We start from the raw sequence: 17,362 nt of genomic DNA, 5'->3' as shown, positions 1-17,362 counted from the left end.
ATTTAATCTCAAACTATAGATTTCATTACATACATTAAATTTTATCAAAACTGTTTGAAATAAATTGAACCCTCATCACTTAATAGTTGTCAACAGTAGATTTGGTGCATATAGAATCATAAAATTAATTAAATTTCACCAATTTGGCGAATCCAAACCACGTGTAAGCCTCGCTGACTACACTTCTCAAAGCTAAATAATGGGGTGGCATGTGAGGCAGAACAGAGAAACCTATCTTTATTAATAGTTAAAATTTTATTAATATTTTTTTAATATGATATTAAATATATAGGTGATGTTTCAAAAGTTGCAGTTGAATATCGGTGATGTATATACTGTTTAAAAGATGGTCTTTTATCTTAATAACTTATTAAATTTCAGGCCAAATGAAGTTTTTTCAGAAGTCGTGAAATTATTCTAAATTTACTTATAAAATAAGTTCAATTCTAAAAAAAGTTACTCTAATTTTGTATATTAGAAGAAGAAGAAGTATAAATTATTTTAATATTTAGTTTTATATGACTATAAAGAATAATAATTATATTTGATATAATACAAAATTAATATTAAAATAATAAAGAATAATGAAATATACTGAGAATTACTAATATTTTTATTTGAAATGACCACAATACCCCTTAATGGATAGAAAGAAGTACTAATACATACATAAATAATATTTTAATAAATCTTTATTTGTGTATTTTTTTTTTAATGAGAAATGTGAGTTTTATAGCATGAAGTGTGGGCTTTTTGTGATGTAATGGGGACTTTTTTACTATGTAGTGCGGGCTTTTATCATGCCATGCGGTGTTGACTTATATAGACAGTAAAGCGAGGTTTTGGGAGAGAAAGAACAGTACACATCAAGAAAAAATATAATATAACTTTCGAGAGATATGAGGGTACATTTAATGTCACATTTGAGGAAGAAAAAAGTATGATAGTGAAGTAATAATTGATTTGAGTGTTATCCTCTCTCAAGGGCAAATATATATATTTTTATTATTAATTTTGTGATATAAATTGAGCCCAGAGGCTTAGTAATACTATACAATGGGTGAATGTATTCTTAAAAAGTATAAAAGAATGCAAGTATGCTTCATTTGAACGAGGATTGCAATTGATCCGAAGATATGATATTCCTACACCCTATTAACTGGATCTACATAAGAGATCAAGCAATTGAAACCTCTGGATGGAGAATTTGTGTGCAACCACAATAAGATAACCATTCATGACTCATTTTGTTCTGCATTTATGAATAGCATTGAAATGTTCTGCACTTATGAAATGAGTTATCAATTCATAAATCTTCCTCAGCTTGTAGCTTGTAAATAGAGCATAGAATAAGGGGGACTAGTTTTCCAATTGACATGGGCAAATCTGATGCAGCTCCATTTACCACGAATATTTTTTGAAACATACAAGACGTGCACAGGCCTCAACCATCCATGAAAAAAGGAAAGCTCTCTCAGAAGAGTTCTATATACATGGACTGAACATATGAAAACAGATTTGCTATAAGTGCAAAAGAGAAACAGAAAAATCAAATAAAAACGCTCGAGTTTATTCACCGGCCATCTGCGGAAGTGAAGGATTCCGCGAATCCAGCAGGCCTAGCTGGAATGCTTCCTTTGCTGTCATCAAGGCTTACCGTGCTTACACCGCTGGTGCCATCGGCAGCCTGCCACCCCTTTACCATTTGAAGAAGCGGCTGGCGTAGGTCGATGCCCAAATATTCTTCTTGGTCATCATTCATAGGCTTCCATTTCTCCACCAGTGGGGCGAGCACATTCACCGCATGCCCCATGTCGGGTCTTTGGTGTGGCTCTCGTGCAGTGCAGTGGCCTGCAAGTTCTGCAACAGTGGATATGCTTTCGATGGTCTCATCCGTTACATCGAGAGATGGGTCAATTGCGGACTTGAGCTTCTCTTTGTTGTTCTTTATGTATCCAAACCAGGATGCGAGGTAGCGTGTTTCCTCAGACCGGTCCTCGTCGAGTGCAGTCAAGCCAGTCACTATCTCCATTAGGACTACGCCGAAGCTAAAGACATCAGCTTTTGTTGTGATTTTCCCAGTCACTGAATTAGATCAAACAGCAAAAGTTGAAGTGATCACAGACTCAATATAACGAAATCAAAATTCAAAAGAAGTACTTGGATAAAGCTATCGATTTGGGAACTTAATTTTCATATAACAAGGTTCTCGTAATCTTTTACGTGACTAAGCTTGGCAATTTGAAAATGTTGAGAGCTAATAGGTATATCAGCATATACAATTATAGTTAGTAAGAATAAAGAAAACGATCACCTATTAGAGTACAGGGAGAACAATATCTCATGGCATGAAACTTATTAAATTTATTAGAGGGGGAATCTATTAGAGAATTTCCATTGTCAAATTTATACTATATAAGCACATGGCAGGAAACTTATTAAATCTAAACATTCATCTAATGTTAAGTGGCTTATGTCTATGACAATTTGAAAATCAGAGATTTCGTGAGAGCAGAATATCCTGAAAGGCTAGGCTGTTTCAGTGCTCAAAACTATTCTTACACCAAATTGTATAGAAACATATATACAAAAGATATTTCATAATTGCGAAACCATGAACAGCCATTCAAAACTGTAACTCAGAAAATAAAAGGAATGATCATATGATGGATGCATAATCAAATATATATATATCGGTTCTGGTTAATATCACTTAATTCTAGAAAAAGATTTTGATAAGAAGCCTTTACCAGCATATTCAGGAGCTAGATATCCAAATGTCCCAGCAAGTCTTGTTGCCACGGAATTTTTTCCATCAGGTGCAAGTTTAACAAGTCCGAAATCTGAGACTTTTGCACGATAGTCATCACCAAGCAGTATATTTGAAGATTTGAGATCTCTGTGGATGAAGGACTGATGGGCTAAATTATGAAGATACTCCACTCCTCGAGCAACATCCAATGCAATATTTAGTCTTTTCTTCCATGACAAGGGCTCCAAATTCAGTTGCTTCCAATGGAAGAGATGCATGCTTAAAGCTCCTTGAGGCATGTATTCATAAACTAGAAGCCTCTCACTGCCTTCTATGGAGTAACCCAAAATAGATACCAGATTACGATGTCGAACCTTTGTAAGAACAGCAATTTCAGCTTGAAATTCGTCTAATGCTTTGTTAGTCAAAACAGAAGCTTCCATTCTCTTAACTGCTATCATCGTCCCATCATACAGTTCTCCCTTATAAACCACCCCAAATCCACCACGGCCAAGCACATTCTCCTGTGCAAAATTGTGTGTGGCATTACGAAGAACCTGAACAGATATTACCAAATTCCCTGCCTCCAGAACATATGCATCACTTGTGCTACTCATGTTCCCACTTTGCAGATCACTAGCCGTCACACTGTTATTGCTATTATTTGCTACCACGACCTTAATCATATTGTCTGGATCAGATGGCTCTTTAGGATGGACAACAATAGAGCTTGGTGCTGTAAGGCTCTTCTTTTTCTCTTTCCGGCGCCATAACAGAAACATAACAGCCAGCAACATTATGAAAGCAGCAGCTACAACCGGGACAACAATTAGTAGGACATTGAGACGTGTCGAACCTTTTGAAGATGAAGAACTGCCTGAAGAGTTAGATGGAGTGTCGTCACTAGATGGAGATCCTGGAGAACCAGGAGTGTTGGGAGAGCTTGGTGAAGTTGGAGATACCGGAGAACCATCTATTGCTGGATTTCCACTCACAAGGAGTTTCACACTGTTGCCAAATTCTGGAACGGGAGGCTTCAAATTATTTGAAGAAACATTCAAAATTTTCAATGATTTCAAGAGTGTCAAATTTGCAGGAATTGTTCCAGTAAGATTGTTTCCTCCAAGCCTAATGTCAACCAGAGAATCCAAACTACCAATGGACGGGCTAATGGTACCACTCAATTTGAAATTGGGCAGATTTAAGACAGATACCTTGCTACCGGAGCAAGATATTCCTAACCAATTACTAGAGCAAGGGTCATTACCGTACCATGATTCTGCAAGCTTCGAAGGATAATTCACACCATCAAGAAAATTCAACAGTGCTGTGACTTGCGGCGCACAGGGCTCTCCAGGCTTCGGCGAGCAAAACGAATTGCCGTCATATGAGAAGTTGTACTTTACTAAGGGAATCGGACCCATCAATATGTTGTTGTCCAATTGCAATGACTGCAGCTGCGGAAGACTTGTCAAATTCGCCGGAATTAGCCCAACTAGCTGGTTGACGTTGAGCCAGAGCCGCCAAAGTGAAGTGCACGCACCGATGGCGCTCGGTATCGGGCCGGAGAACTGATTGCCATGAAGCCAGACATCACTCAAGAACGTCATCGACGCGAGGATATCGATGGATCCCGACAACCCACTTCCCATCTGGTTGTTTAGCCACAGAATCTGCAATGCAGAACCAGCAAAACTAGGGGGAATCGCTCCACTAAGATTGTTATACGACATCTTTAGCACTGTCAGCGAAGACATCTTCCCCAAGAAATCCGGCAACGGACCGACAAGACCGCAATTAACCAATGTAAGATTGGTCAGCTGCGCCGAGTTCTCCAACTCCTGTGGCAAAACCCAACCACCACTGCTCTGATTCAAGGGGTTCTCATCAAGAGACAATACCCGCAAACTAGTGAGACCAACGAAGAAATCCGAGGGGATTTCGTCGAACTTATTGCTACCAAGAAAAGCGTACTGCAAATTGGACAAACCATTGAAAGATGGGAGCTTTCCGTTGAAATTGTTCCTCTGAAGGCCTATGTTGTAAAGCATGGAGAGCTTGTTGAAGTCTTGGGGCAAGGGACCACTTAAGCCGACGCCTTGGACTTGGATCTGGGTCACACGAGAGCCAGAGCAATAGACATGAGGCCATAGAGGAGGGCCACAAGGATCCTTATTGTCCGACGGCCAATCTAATAGCTCCGGGTTGTCCAATCCCTTGCGCAATTCGTCGAGCACGGCGAAGTCACTCGGGTCTGTCGTGCCCAAAGCCACCGAGATGAAGCAGACTAGGAGGAAAGGAAGGAGCTCTTTGCCACCTCTCATGGCGATTCTGAGTAATAGAGACCAAATTCAGGAAGACCCAGATGCCCAAATGGAAGGAGGAAGAAGAAAGCATCACAAAGGTCTAAAATTTACCGTGGGAGCACAGCAAAAGCTCGATTGAAAGATTTGGAGAAGATTGAGAAGAACCCATCTGGATTTCGCAATCCCTTTTGCTTTCAGATGAAAGGTAAATCTACGTGAATGTGGATTCACAACAACCCAGATGGCCAAAGATGGTAAAGAAGCTAACTTTGTGGCGTAATTGAGAAGCTTCCCATGGGAAGCTTCCACCTGCAGGGATAAAACCCGCGATAAGATCTCCAATTTATCCAATCGCTTGTGTGGGCACTAATAATTATCCAAGAAATTATAAACCTACCATGGGCACGATATGACCATTAAAGAGGAAACCAGAGAGAGAGAGAGAGAGAGAGAGAGAGAGAGAGAGAGAGAGAGCCAGAGAGGTAGGAGACGTCTCGTACCATAGAATTCGTGGGTGACGTTTAATTCCTTCTACCTTCCCAAGGCGGCAGTTGGGTATTTTTTTTTCCTCCTTAGAATTTGGCATACCAAAAAAAAAAAAGCGGGGGAAGTTCCGATTCTTGAGAAAATTCTTGATTGATTTATTTATTTTCTTATTGTTACCAAGTGATTAATGTCCTACGGTGTAAAACAATATTAAGCAAACTATTTTAACGGCATTAGCATAATTAGATTATATATCTATATTATTGATCATTCTAGAACATAATATATAACAGTATTATTTTTGGTCTCACGGCAGCGTCCACCGACACATAATTTTGGACCTTTTGGATAGGAGGACAACTTTATATCTTAAATAAATTTTATAACCAAAAAGGTTTAGTAATTGAGAGCTGAGAACGGGGAGTGATGAGGGAGAGTGGGACCAAGTCATAAGCAATCCACCAATTTCTTTTTGGGGGTCATTTATATTCCCTGGTAGTCCCCTACTGCCCTTTGTATTCATTGTCCTTCACACATGATGCATGATGACAAAGTTGCAAATCAGGCGCTGTTCCCATCTCAGCAATCTACTTTATTTATTTATTTTTCATCCATTTGGGCCACTAAAACTACCTTTTGTAATTGGAAATTTACAGCGAATGTAGGTTAATTTTTCGTTTCATTTGTCGCCTATTCACGTCAATCAATTCATAAAGCTTCGGAATTTTCGATTATTTATAGATTGAATTGATAAAGGGGAGTTGGATTTAACATTAAATGTTCTAGTCATTTAGGGTTATTTATTAATACTGCATGCTCGAAGTTAGAAGGTGGTGGTGGCTCTGTTGCATGGCCTCAAAGAGCTCACCAGGCCTGGCTTTACAATGATTTTCTCACTGCTATGGAGTCTGGTCAATGGGTTGATTAAATTCGGTGGAATAGATTGTTCTTGGTTTGATGCAGGAAGCTACTCAATAGTTCTCCCTCAATCCCACTATTCACATATGTTTCACTAGTAGATACCATAGCTTGATAGCTCACTCCTCTAATAATAAATAAAACTATCCTTTGTTATGAATCACCAAATTAATATTTATGATTCCACATCTATATTTTACATTTAATCTCGTATAAATACTCTAATATATATAGATGAGTTAAATCTAAAGATCCTTGAATATATAATTATTAACACAAAAACAGAGAATTCTCTCTCTGAAAAAGAATATTTTAGATACTTTAGTTGTAGAAAAGTTAAGTTAACCCAGATTAACTTTGGATAGAAACTATCCATCTAATATTTCTAATAAAATTTTCTACAATTTCACGAATAAAATAGAAGAAGAAGAGAGTAATTGGTAGAGTACTTATTAAAAAAATAACTTTCCTGAGATATTATTTCATTCAATTAAGGTTGAACATTCTTTCTCTTTTAATATATATATATATATATATAGATATCTTTTCAGTTATTTAAAAAGTATTAAAATTCACCAAAACTATTCCAAATTCTCTACAATAAGCTACCATAGCGAAAGAAGCTTCCTCGAACTTTTCTCCTCACCTTTTGCTGTCTCTATCAATAGCTGGACCCCAGAAGAAGACGATAAAGAATTACACAGCACCAGACACTTGGCTTCCATGACAAAAATAGAGGCTCGACGTGGAAAGCGAGGCGAGTGCGAAACCCACCTGCGTGGATGTGGGAATCCCAGCGGGGTTAAGTTCTTTGGTTTCTTTCCAGCGTCCGAGTTAATAAGGCAGGGGGGGCGAGCTAGGAGACACTCCAGAGTCCTGAGTCCTGAGTCCTGAGCTAAATTAATTTATTATTAGGTCGTAAGCATGAAGTTTGCCTGCTATTTAATGTGTATTTAATGTGCTCCTCTACGACAAGCTTTGTCTTAAAGGGTTATGGGAAAGTACTGTGACTATCTCCTGCTATTTCTCATCATCTAATAAGGTGAGAGTTACGGTTTCCCGTGTCCAATATATATATATATATATATATATATCTTAAATAATTAAATTGTTGATGAATCCTAATTTAATCAAAATGCTCCTATAATTCTACAAACTGTTAATCTATTTTACTATTTTTTTTCTATTTACACCACAAATTACGGGAGAATCAGTAACTGATTTGTTTCTGATTGGAGATTAACAATCGTTAGAACAAGATAAGAAAAGGATGTGTGTGTATACTAGTATCATTAGGAAGGAGTGGGGCGGTGCACGATATATCCTCTTCTATTTAAATATTTACATTATTTACCCTAAGATTTCTTAATGAATCGTCAGAAGAGAGAGAGAGAGAGAGAGAGAGAGAGAGAGAGAGAGAGAGAGAGAGAGAGAGAGAGAATATATGGTGAGTGCTCTACAGCCGGGAAGTAATTAATTGCAGTTTGGAGTGTTAATATTCTAATGGAGGTAGGTCGGCTCTCCAAATCAAGTGTGGAAAATGAAGAGCCGGACCCGGAGCGAGCCTAACGCTTGAATCCAGAAACAGATGAAATATATACGTCTTTTGTGCGTTTTAGCAAGTCGGTGTTATGGTGACTTGAGCTTAGTTAAGTTTAATTAGGTTTACATGGGTCATGATTAGGCCAGTTAGTTAATTTCAATTCGTTCGAGTTTGGTTCAGGTTAATCTGGTAGAGTTTAGTCAGATTGTGGTGCACCGTGAAAAAGGCCTTCTTGAAGCCCACCATCGTTAGTCTAAAGGCTTTTTTTTATTATTATTATTTTCTTTTAAGAGAAAGCCTTTATGTGAGAATAATTAATCTTTTGAAAAACAATCTTACAAGAAAAAAGAATGAGATATATTTTTACAAACCACACCTTATATTTTATTTATTTTATAATTTATACTTCATCTTTAATAATTTTATAATCTGACATCTTATTTTCTCCTATAATTTGTATTTAATGCCTTGATTTTATTTTGACTAGACTAAGTTACTAAAATGTTCATAATTTCCTCTCATTTTCTATATATTTTCACCATCTTCCCTATCTACCTCCTCTCGTCACCATCGTCATCGTTGCCGTTGCCATTGCCATCACCTGCCATTACCTTTCATTATCTTCTCTCCTCCTCCCGCGTCGCCTCCTACTCTTATTCTTCTTTTGGATGAAAAAAAAAGGCCGAACAAGACAAGAACAATTTCAATATTTATAAATTATTTTATATATTATAAATTTTTTAGTACCATCTTAATTAAGGTAAGGTGTTAAATGATAATTATAAAGAAAATGAGGAGATTAGATTATAAAATTCTCAAATACGGAATGCACAAATAGATAAAATGTAAGATATAATTTATGAAAAAAAAAAACGATGACTCTTTATTGCGAGGTTCACATTTAGTTTATATTAGATAACACTATAATTAGAATAAAACTTCAAATTTGACGGCACAAATAAATTACAAAAGTGAAGCACGATAGTAGTGTATTCAGATATACAAAAAGTCTCCGATAAATTTGTTATTTTATTATGATTCAATAGTCTAAAATGCTTATTAAAGTTTATCGACAGACTACACATAAGAAAAAAAAAACAAAGAGAATAATGTAAAAGACGAATAAGATTGGTGACTGAAATTTTGTTCTTTAAGGCCTATTGATGAAATTTTAATAATTAATTTGATTTAGGGTATTCAAAAAAAATTTGAAAAAAAAACTTACAATTTCAATATCACACCTGCTTTTCATCTAACATTGGAGAGTGATAAAATTATGTTAAAAAGTAATTCCGGCAGAAACTTCTATTTTCTTAAATCTCCTTACTTTACTTATTTTCTAACAACAGAACACAGCTATATATGAAACAAATTTAAGATTTGTGCTATAAGAAAAAAATTTATATCATAAGCATTTCTTAGGGTTAGTTGTAGTTGGTGGCGTCCAATGGTAAATAGCTTTGATTATTGGGGTGTGAGATTGGAATTTAGTTGTATGCTCTAAATTTCTAATGACTAATGTTATTAGGCTTAAGCGATTGAGTTAACTGATTATTTGTCTAATTACACGAAGATGTGTGAAAAGAAATAATATAAATATGAATTTGTGTTAACATTTGTCAGTGGAATCCAATAAATAAAAAGAGATTAGGGCACAAACACTCCCATGTCCCATCCCACTCCAAGGGTAAAATATGTATCTTTATTCTCTTTGATATCATCATCTAATAAAAACTCGGAATCACGTCAAGTGGATAAGGATCAAAGAATAATTCGCATTTTTCATTAATAAAAATAACTTATATTTATCGTTAACTACGATATTAAGCCACAGTTCAAAAATTGTAAGTATAATTAAACATAGTAAATGCATTATCTTGTCTTTTAGAATTGACATTTGGACTCGTCTGGTCACTTTAAAGTCGATCGTATCTTGAAACCGGCGAATTCTGTGGGCTGCGATCTGCGATCTGCGATCTTGGAAAGTGACACTCCTCTATTCTGCTCGTGGTTCTCGTTGATCTTGGAAAGTGATTCATCTGTTCTGTAATGGTTTGCAATCTTTGTAGAAGTCATCTTAAAGCATCTGAGGGTTTTGGCTCGTTTGGTCGCTGGGAGATTTGGGATAAACCCCTCCTTATCCCAAAAAACTAAAACCAAACAAAGTGTGTATATATATATATATATATCTACCACACCGAGAGAAGTACAGAAATCCAGATGGCAGTGGAAGATGACAAGAGTATAGAAGAAGAAAATTCATTTTAAAAACTGAGGACTCATTCTATTACTTTGTCATTGACGTCTAACAGTACGTTTTACAAAAATTGGACGAGAACATCAGAAATACGAGAAGAGGGGGCCCTGGTTTTTAGATTATGTCTCAAACGGCAAAGCGAACCGGCAAAGTGGGCACGCGCGGCTCTCCTGCAGCCACCGGCTGAGGCAGCTCTCGTGGAAGACGTGAGAACACGGCGTCTTTCTCAGTTGTGATTCCGGCACGAAATCATCCAGGCAAATTACGCAATTCGTTGTCGATTCTTCTCCCACTTTGTATCTAATTCTTTCCGGCTTCCTGACAGGAGATGATTGCCGTGGAGGCACCCTGCGTTCCTCGGCCGCCGGCAGCAGCAATACCTGGTCAACCTCCTGCGTTTCTTGAACATACTGCCAGGGCACCACCGCGGCTGCTTGCTGTAAGACCCACCTAGGTGGCTCCACGTCAAAGATCTTGATCTCGGCGACGACGGCGAAAGAACCGCATCCGTGTTCGTGGGCAGCGGCAGCCGCATCGTGGGCGAAGGCAGAGATGTGGTCCGTCCAGAACACGACGTCCTCGGCGTCCGGATGGTGGACGCCCGCGAGCATGGAGAAGATGGTGCGCTTCGTGACCTCCTGGAGACGAAGATGCCTGGGCGGTCGGCGGAAGGAGAGGTCGTGCGTGACCTCCTCGACTCCCCAATAGCAATGAACTCTCGAGACGACCATCCTGACCTCCGCCATAGATGGCAAGCTCTGTGCGAACAAAACCTCAAGGTGGATTTCCGTTGGCAACGCCATGAATTCTCGACGAGAATTGTCAACAGAAAGAAAGGAGAGAACTTAGAACAGAACAGAACGGAGTAGTGACTGATTGAGGAGGGGAAAACTGCGGAAGGGCAATGGCAGCGAGGTATATATATAGGTTTCTAACCCGCGTCGAAACCGTTACCAATTCGTGTCCTATTCAAATTCGAATTCAGTTGGGCAATCTAAACCGTTGCCATGTCTTCGTGATCTCATACATACTATGAGTAGGAGTCGGAGAGGCTGGAGTGAGGAGAGAAATAATTGTTTCTTCCACACCAGTACGAATTCAGAAACCCAGATGGCTGAAGATCACAACACCATAAAAAGGAACGAATCGAAGAAAATAAAAGAAAAAAAGAACCGAAAACCAATACCACTATATTAAATCCTCATAATCTCTAGTAATAACAGAAGTATAGTTTTCGTAATCATTTCTACTCATGATCATTAGCACTAGTATAGATTTATTTCTTGTTAAGCATTGTCTCAGAGAACGCTAGTACAAAGTTTGAAGTAAAAAATAAGGCAAATGCTTCGATACCATTCTAAAACTTATAATTTTAAAAGTTAGTTTTCACATCCTATATCAATTTCTTGATACCGGTTCCAAAACCACATTACATAGAAAAGAGAGTATATTAGTCAAGAATATTTGGTAATTTGTGCTAACTTCCAAATTACACATTTTTTTTTTATTAAAATTTTCTCTCTTAGATATGATTGTGATAAATTATGATTATATCTTAATTATACGAGATGTTATTTAATATTAAACCATTTGTATTTGATTCTTTAGAGATAGATTTCAATTTAAATATGATTCTCTATCTCTATATGTTATTAAATTTAATTTAAATTAATCTTAAACTAGCGAGAGATATATTTAAATAATAAAAATAATTAAATAGACTTATTATGATATATATATACATTGCTCATAGTTAAGAATATATATGTCTTTTACTTGATAAATTATTAAGATAATATCATTATCAAAAAATAATATGCAAAGTAATATATTTAAAAATAATAATTAATGATAGAAGCGGTAATATCTTTTAAATTTGTTGCATTCCTATTATATTATCAAATATCTTAACTATTAGATTTTAATCAAATCGATTGATATACAATTATCTTAATTGTACTAAAGAAGTGCTCAAAAAACAAAGGTTAAGAAATGTGGTTCTAACTATTCAAAAGTGGTTAGAACATGACAAAGAAATTCATAAATATCAAGAGTTGATAATAGGTTTCGATGAATTTAGATCAAAACTCACGGTGAAAATTTTACCCCTAGGGAGAAAGCATGGTTTGTGGATTTTCCAAGTCCAATCTACATTATTTTTAGGATTGTTTTGGTATCTATATAAATGACTTAGAGATCTATCCCTAAGTTTTTACTCTAGTGTTATTTGCGTCTTCACTTTAAAGTTAAGAGAGATTAAGATTACTGAAATCGAAAGAGTTGATGACGGAAGATATTAAGATTTAATCTTTACCGATTTATGAAAGGTTTCATATCAAGAATCACTGAGATAGTAATAATAATTTTAAAAATTAACGAGGTTAAAAATCACAAAGAATAATGGTCTCGTTATTAGATAAGATTAATAGTTTTTTTATAAATTTTTTTTTTCTTTTAAATATCTTACATTTTGTAACTAACTATTTTACAAAAATAAATTTCCAATCTCATCGGTGGAAACCTTGTAAATCTTATGAGTCTTATCTTCGTCAACCTTAGAAGTCCAAAAGAATCGTGGGTAGCAAAGTTATCTAGATAATCCATGAAACCGCATCAACATCCGTGACAATTAAGTCGCATTGAGATACAAATAAACAATCGTCAAGCATATAAAGAGATGCGAGAAAGCGTATCTCAATCCGCCTAATGCATAGTTTTAGTCTAAAAAGAATTCTTCTTAGAAACTTTAGCGGTGCGATAGGACGGCAGTCAAATGCTACACGTCTCTGGATATAAGTTCCTCGGACAATGACAATATCATAAGCAGTTAATTAACTGCAAAAAATAGGGATAGTCTCAACAATAATTTTTATATATGAAAAAGGAAATCGTAAAGAATGCAGATAATTTATTAAGTTGCAATTATTTTTCCTATTAGTATTAGAACGGGTTGCAGAAGAAAAAGCGACAGCCGTCCGATATATCACACGGCCACGTCGCCGTAATTATTTATAGGCAAATACGCGAAGGCATCACACGGGGACGGGCATCTTTTTGACTATTTCTAAGTCCTCCTCTCTTCTCTTTATTCCTCCTCCCCTGCTGTCCACCGCCACCGCGATCGAGATCAGAGAGTGATGGGGCTTCTTTCTAACAGGTTTGCCTTCTCAGTTAATTCCTTGCACATTTGATTAGAATTCGAATGATATTTACTTATTTCCGTTTTCGGTTCGTGCCTGTATCTTGGACTATTACTTGTTTTTGGAGTTAAAATTTGAGAGTTGGATTATATAATTCGATATATAGGATTAAGAAGGAGAGGTTGAAGGCGGGGGATCACATCTACTCGTGGAGGACTGCGTATGTCTACGCCCATCATGGTAATTATTTGGGCTTTTATGATCTGTTCGATTGTTTTATAGTTTGGGATTTTTCGCTATTTATTTCAAATAACATTGGGATCATATCAGAATCCGATAGCTTGAAAATGTTAAAAATTAATCCCAACAGGGATATACGTGGGTGATGGTAAGGTCATCCATTTTACTAGAGGTCGAGGCCAAGAAGTTGGAACTGGGACTGCGCTTGATCTTATCCTCTTGAGCTCTGGCCCTAATCGAAGCGGAATTCCGTGCCCTAATTGCATCACCCAGATAAACGAGTCTCACGGAGTGGTCTCCTCTTGCCTCAACTGCTTCCTTGCCGGTGGCGTCCTCTACCGCTTTGAGTACGGCGTCAGCCCCGCCCTTTTCCTCGCCAAGGCTCGAGGTGGAACGTGCACTCTTGCAACCTCTGACCCAGATGAAATTGTAGTGCCGCGGGCCAATCGTTTACTCAGCAATGGCTTTAGATGTTATAATGTGTTCAAGAACAATTGCGAAGATTTCGCGATATATTGCAAGACGGGCCTTCTTGTTGCAGAGCAAGGAGTCGTCGGGCAAAGCGGGCAGGCAATATCGATCATAGGAGGGCCTCTGGCTGCTGTTTTGTCGACGCCGTTTCGCCTTGTTACGGCGAATGTGTATGGAATGGCTGCAACGGCGGTAGGAGTTTACTGTGCCAGCCGTTACGTTGCTGACATTGGCAACCGGAGAGACGTGGTGAAAGTGGAAGTGGATGATCTGGCTGCTGGGCTTGCAACAGGGAGGCTTCAGGCCGCCGACAGTGGAAATCAGTTGGCTTTGCCTGCACAATGCTAGGGATGGAAGAGAGTTGAAGTTACAGTGGGTATTGGTTGCTCATTCTGAGTGATTCTTATCAATAACATTCACTGGTACATCATTCCTGATATGCTCAGTTATTTATACTAAGATTCTATGTACCGTTCGATATATACTTATAACGCTATGATGCAACTTGCGAGAAGGAATTTATCTTTGACAAGGGCAGTCCATTGCAAGGTTAATTGTGCATCTTGGTATAGTCTTCTTTTCTGTTAGAGATGCTTCTTTCAATTTCACTTCCTAGTGAATACGGAAGGTTTGGCTATCATAATTAGCCTTTCATGGTACTTTGGTGTTCAAGGCAATCTTAAAGTGTTGCCTCTAAATATGGTTTATATGTTTGTTAGTGGTTTGCTCTGCTTGTTTGTCTTTCTTTGTGCCATGGATGTATAGAATATTATTATATGAAGTTAAAGTAACAGCAGTACAAGAGGCAATGACAATTATAACAATTCAACGATACAAAAAGGCCATCCAAATCCCAGACTCTTTCAGCACACCTGTCCTTTGATTTGGACTAGTGGACAAAAGAGTACGAAATAATAAGATAAACAAACCTAACCCATTTTGGATGAATCCGAGTTCCGTTTGTGGTCCGACAAGTACTTGAGAAAATCCCTCACACACTGATCATTCAACTCTTCGTTTCCGAACATCTCTCTGCATTCCTCAACCTTGGTTCTAAAAGCTTCGCCTTCTTCATCTACCATGACCAACCTCAGAGTTTTCGCTATCCCATCCCCATTAAACGATCCATCCTCCTCGTCTCTTGGCACCTCCATACTAATCCTCTTCTCCACCATGTGCCTCGCATTCAGCCCTTGATCAAACACCAGGGGCAGCAGCACAAGCTTCAACCCTAAACCAAGTCCTTCTATAATCGAGCTCCAACCCGCATGGGTCAAGAACCCACCAATTGCTGGGTGTGCTAAGATCTGGCTCTGAGGCACCCAACCCGTAAGCACTTCTCCTCTCCCGTCTACCCTTTTCTTGAACTCCTTTGGCAACCCGGATGAGTCTCAGTGCCCAAATGAATGGCAATCCGCATGACTCCAACCCAATTGCTATCTCACGCGTTTGTGCACTCGTTAGTTTTGCCTCGCTTCCAAACGCAGCAAACACAACGGACCTTTGTGTTTGCTTCTCCAGCCAGTTCATGGTGCTCTTCCATTCTTCTTCGAAGCTTGTTTCCCGCTGCAGAGGTGGTAAAAGTCCGACCGGGATCACTGGCTTCCGATAGATCTGTTCTAGTAGGTTGAACCACTCCTGTTCGAATTCACTGCAGCTGCGGACGGCGACGATCTGGCAATCTTGTATGGTCTTGCCGAAGCGATAGGTTTCCGACACACCGGAGCCGTCCCGTAGAGACTCCTGCTCAAAGATCTCCTGGGCCTCGTAGCCCCGGTAGGCGACGGTGGTCGGAAAGTTTACCCACTCAGGCACTTCCGCGAATTGCTCCGGAGTAGTCCGTGAATTGCTTACACCCATCAACGATGCTGGAGGGCCGATGAAGCCGAGGACAGCAGCGTTGAACACACTGAAATATGCGCACGGCACGTCAAATTCTTCCGCGATCGCAGGAACCCAATGCGCGGCGTAGTCTACTATTATCCAGTCGGGCTTCGACGGCAACGCTGTTTTTAGGAAGAGGCGTTGTTGGTGATCGAGACTGTCGTAGGCTCTGCGGAGATACGGTCGGAGACCGTCGGACGGGAGGTCTGTCGTCGCCTCTACGTCCTCCGGTAGGTGTTCGACGATTGGCAAGCGGAATTCCACTAGATTGATGAGGTCTGATAATTGTGAGGGGAGCTTGGGGAATACTCTTGCAATGTTCTTAGGAGTGGAAATGAAGGAGACTCGATGGCCATATCGAGCTAGGCGTTTGGAGAGCTCGGTGAATGGTAAAAGGTGGCCAAAGGCAAGCCATGGGAACACAACGATGTGGAGATTTACAGTGTCCATGCGGAGATCTAGGCTTGAAATGGCGAATTGGAGGTGTAGAAGTAGAAAGATATCTATCGACTCCGTTTTATAAGTTTCAGTAAGACTGGAGAAGAGTCGATAGAGTGAGGTAGACCTGACTGTAACAGCCGGTTTTACCGGTTTTACTCATCTGGTACCATCGACTAATATGCCCTTTTTCACGTGTTGAAACTGGTATCGATTTTATTAGTATCACTTTAAACTATAATTATGATCGGACGAGCTGTAACAACAGGTTTTATTGGTTTAAAGCATAATTATATGGGGTTAGTTTAAAACATCTGCAGTTTACTCTCTTGACATAAAAAAAATATATTACCACGTGCTACTGCTTGTCAATAAAGAATACTTATTGGGCCGGATCATATGGATCTAGCAGATGATCCCAAGCTAAAAAAAATGTGCAGTTAATTCCCTAACAACTAGAAGTTTTTCATATGGATACATCAATCAGTTTTAACTCTTTCGTTTATTCCAACGCAGTAGAAAGGGACTCGAAGGTTGTGGTTTTGGCGTGTGCGATTTGGGTAAGGAAGGTTTTCTACAATGGATAAGTTTGGTTCGTTCTATGGGCAGGCAAACAGGCCAGCCAAGAGAAGCGAATCTCGCCATCTCGCCGTGTATTAATGGATTTAAAAACAGCGGGAATCCTGGATCATTCTAGATGATGTTTTTCTAATTAAATTATTAAATAATAGTTAATATTTGAAACGTAAGAGCACGTACTAACATAATTTTTTTTAATGTGAAAAAATTATTTATTGGACAAGAGTAAAAAAATGACATCTCTCTTTTTTTTTTTGATTAAACTAAACACTATAATAATCATCGATTATAAAATACTTATATACTATCTATTTGATGTGATTCCAGATTAGATCATATCATCTTGAA

The 17,362-nt window shown here is 38.4% G+C and overlaps 4 protein-coding genes across 6 annotated transcripts; 1 reads left to right on the top strand and 3 right to left on the bottom strand.

Annotated features, from left to right (window-relative positions):
• Nucleotides 1-1,371: 1,371 nt before the first annotated feature.
• LOC140768267 (receptor protein kinase TMK1-like) lies at nucleotides 1,372-5,570 on the bottom strand. Of its 3 annotated transcripts, XM_073108488.1 has the most exons (4): nucleotides 5,456-5,570; nucleotides 5,170-5,367; nucleotides 2,751-5,083; nucleotides 1,372-2,085 (listed from the first exon to the last, which is right to left on the bottom strand). In XM_073108488.1, the coding sequence occupies exons 3-4, from the start codon at nucleotides 5,074-5,076 to the stop codon at nucleotides 1,574-1,576; spliced, it is 2,838 nt and encodes a 945-aa protein (XP_072964589.1). In that variant the 5' UTR covers nucleotides 5,077-5,083; nucleotides 5,170-5,367; nucleotides 5,456-5,570; the 3' UTR covers nucleotides 1,372-1,573. The 3 variants fall into 3 exon arrangements, with proteins under 3 accessions (XP_072964589.1, XP_072964591.1, XP_072964590.1); XM_073108490.1 differs by having other exon boundaries at nucleotides 2,751-5,367; XM_073108489.1 differs by lacking the exon at nucleotides 5,456-5,570 and having other exon boundaries at nucleotides 5,170-5,432.
• Nucleotides 5,571-10,345: 4,775 nt separating this feature from the next.
• Nucleotides 10,346-11,326, bottom strand: LOC140769137 (uncharacterized). The gene has a single exon (XM_073109723.1). The coding sequence runs from the start codon at nucleotides 11,063-11,065 to the stop codon at nucleotides 10,382-10,384; it is 684 nt and encodes a 227-aa protein (XP_072965824.1). The 5' UTR covers nucleotides 11,066-11,326; the 3' UTR covers nucleotides 10,346-10,381.
• Nucleotides 11,327-13,267: 1,941 nt separating this feature from the next.
• Nucleotides 13,268-14,645, top strand: LOC140769312 (protein LEAD-SENSITIVE 1-like). Its single transcript, XM_073109976.1, has 3 exons — nucleotides 13,268-13,419; nucleotides 13,569-13,642; nucleotides 13,773-14,645. Exons 1-3 carry the CDS (start codon nucleotides 13,400-13,402, stop codon nucleotides 14,459-14,461), a joined length of 783 nt encoding a protein of 260 aa, XP_072966077.1. The 5' UTR covers nucleotides 13,268-13,399; the 3' UTR covers nucleotides 14,462-14,645.
• A 665-nt stretch (nucleotides 14,646-15,310) lies between these two features.
• Nucleotides 15,311-16,447, bottom strand: LOC140769260 (UDP-glycosyltransferase 91A1-like). Its single transcript, XM_073109922.1, has one exon. The coding sequence runs from the start codon at nucleotides 16,445-16,447 to the stop codon at nucleotides 15,311-15,313; it is 1,137 nt and encodes a 378-aa protein (XP_072966023.1).
• Between the last annotated feature and the right edge of the window lie 915 nt (nucleotides 16,448-17,362).

This window comes from Typha angustifolia, chromosome 10, assembly GCF_048772165.1.
Source record: "Typha angustifolia cultivar Huaian chromosome 10, ASM4877216v1, whole genome shotgun sequence".
Lineage (NCBI taxonomy): Eukaryota > Viridiplantae > Streptophyta > Magnoliopsida > Poales > Typhaceae > Typha > Typha angustifolia.
This window is presented reverse-complemented; position numbering and strand designations above follow the sequence as displayed.

Coding starts and splice junctions, on each gene's coding strand:
- LOC140768267 (XM_073108490.1), bottom strand. CDS start 5,076: ATGAGAGGTGGCAAAGAGCTCCTTCCTTTCCTCCTAGTCTGCTTCATC. Junction 2,086..2,750: donor TCTAGCTCCTGAATATGCTG/GTAAAGGCTTCT, acceptor GATCTAATTCAG/TGACTGGGAAAATCACAACA.
- LOC140769137 (XM_073109723.1), bottom strand. CDS start 11,065: ATGGCGTTGCCAACGGAAATCCACCTTGAGGTTTTGTTCGCACAGAGC.
- LOC140769312 (XM_073109976.1), top strand. CDS start 13,400: ATGGGGCTTCTTTCTAACAG. Junction 13,420..13,568: donor ATGGGGCTTCTTTCTAACAG/GTTTGCCTTCTC, acceptor TTCGATATATAG/GATTAAGAAGGAGAGGTTGA. Junction 13,643..13,772: donor GTATGTCTACGCCCATCATG/GTAATTATTTGG, acceptor TAATCCCAACAG/GGATATACGTGGGTGATGGT.
- LOC140769260 (XM_073109922.1), bottom strand. CDS start 16,447: ATGGACACTGTAAATCTCCACATCGTTGTGTTCCCATGGCTTGCCTTT.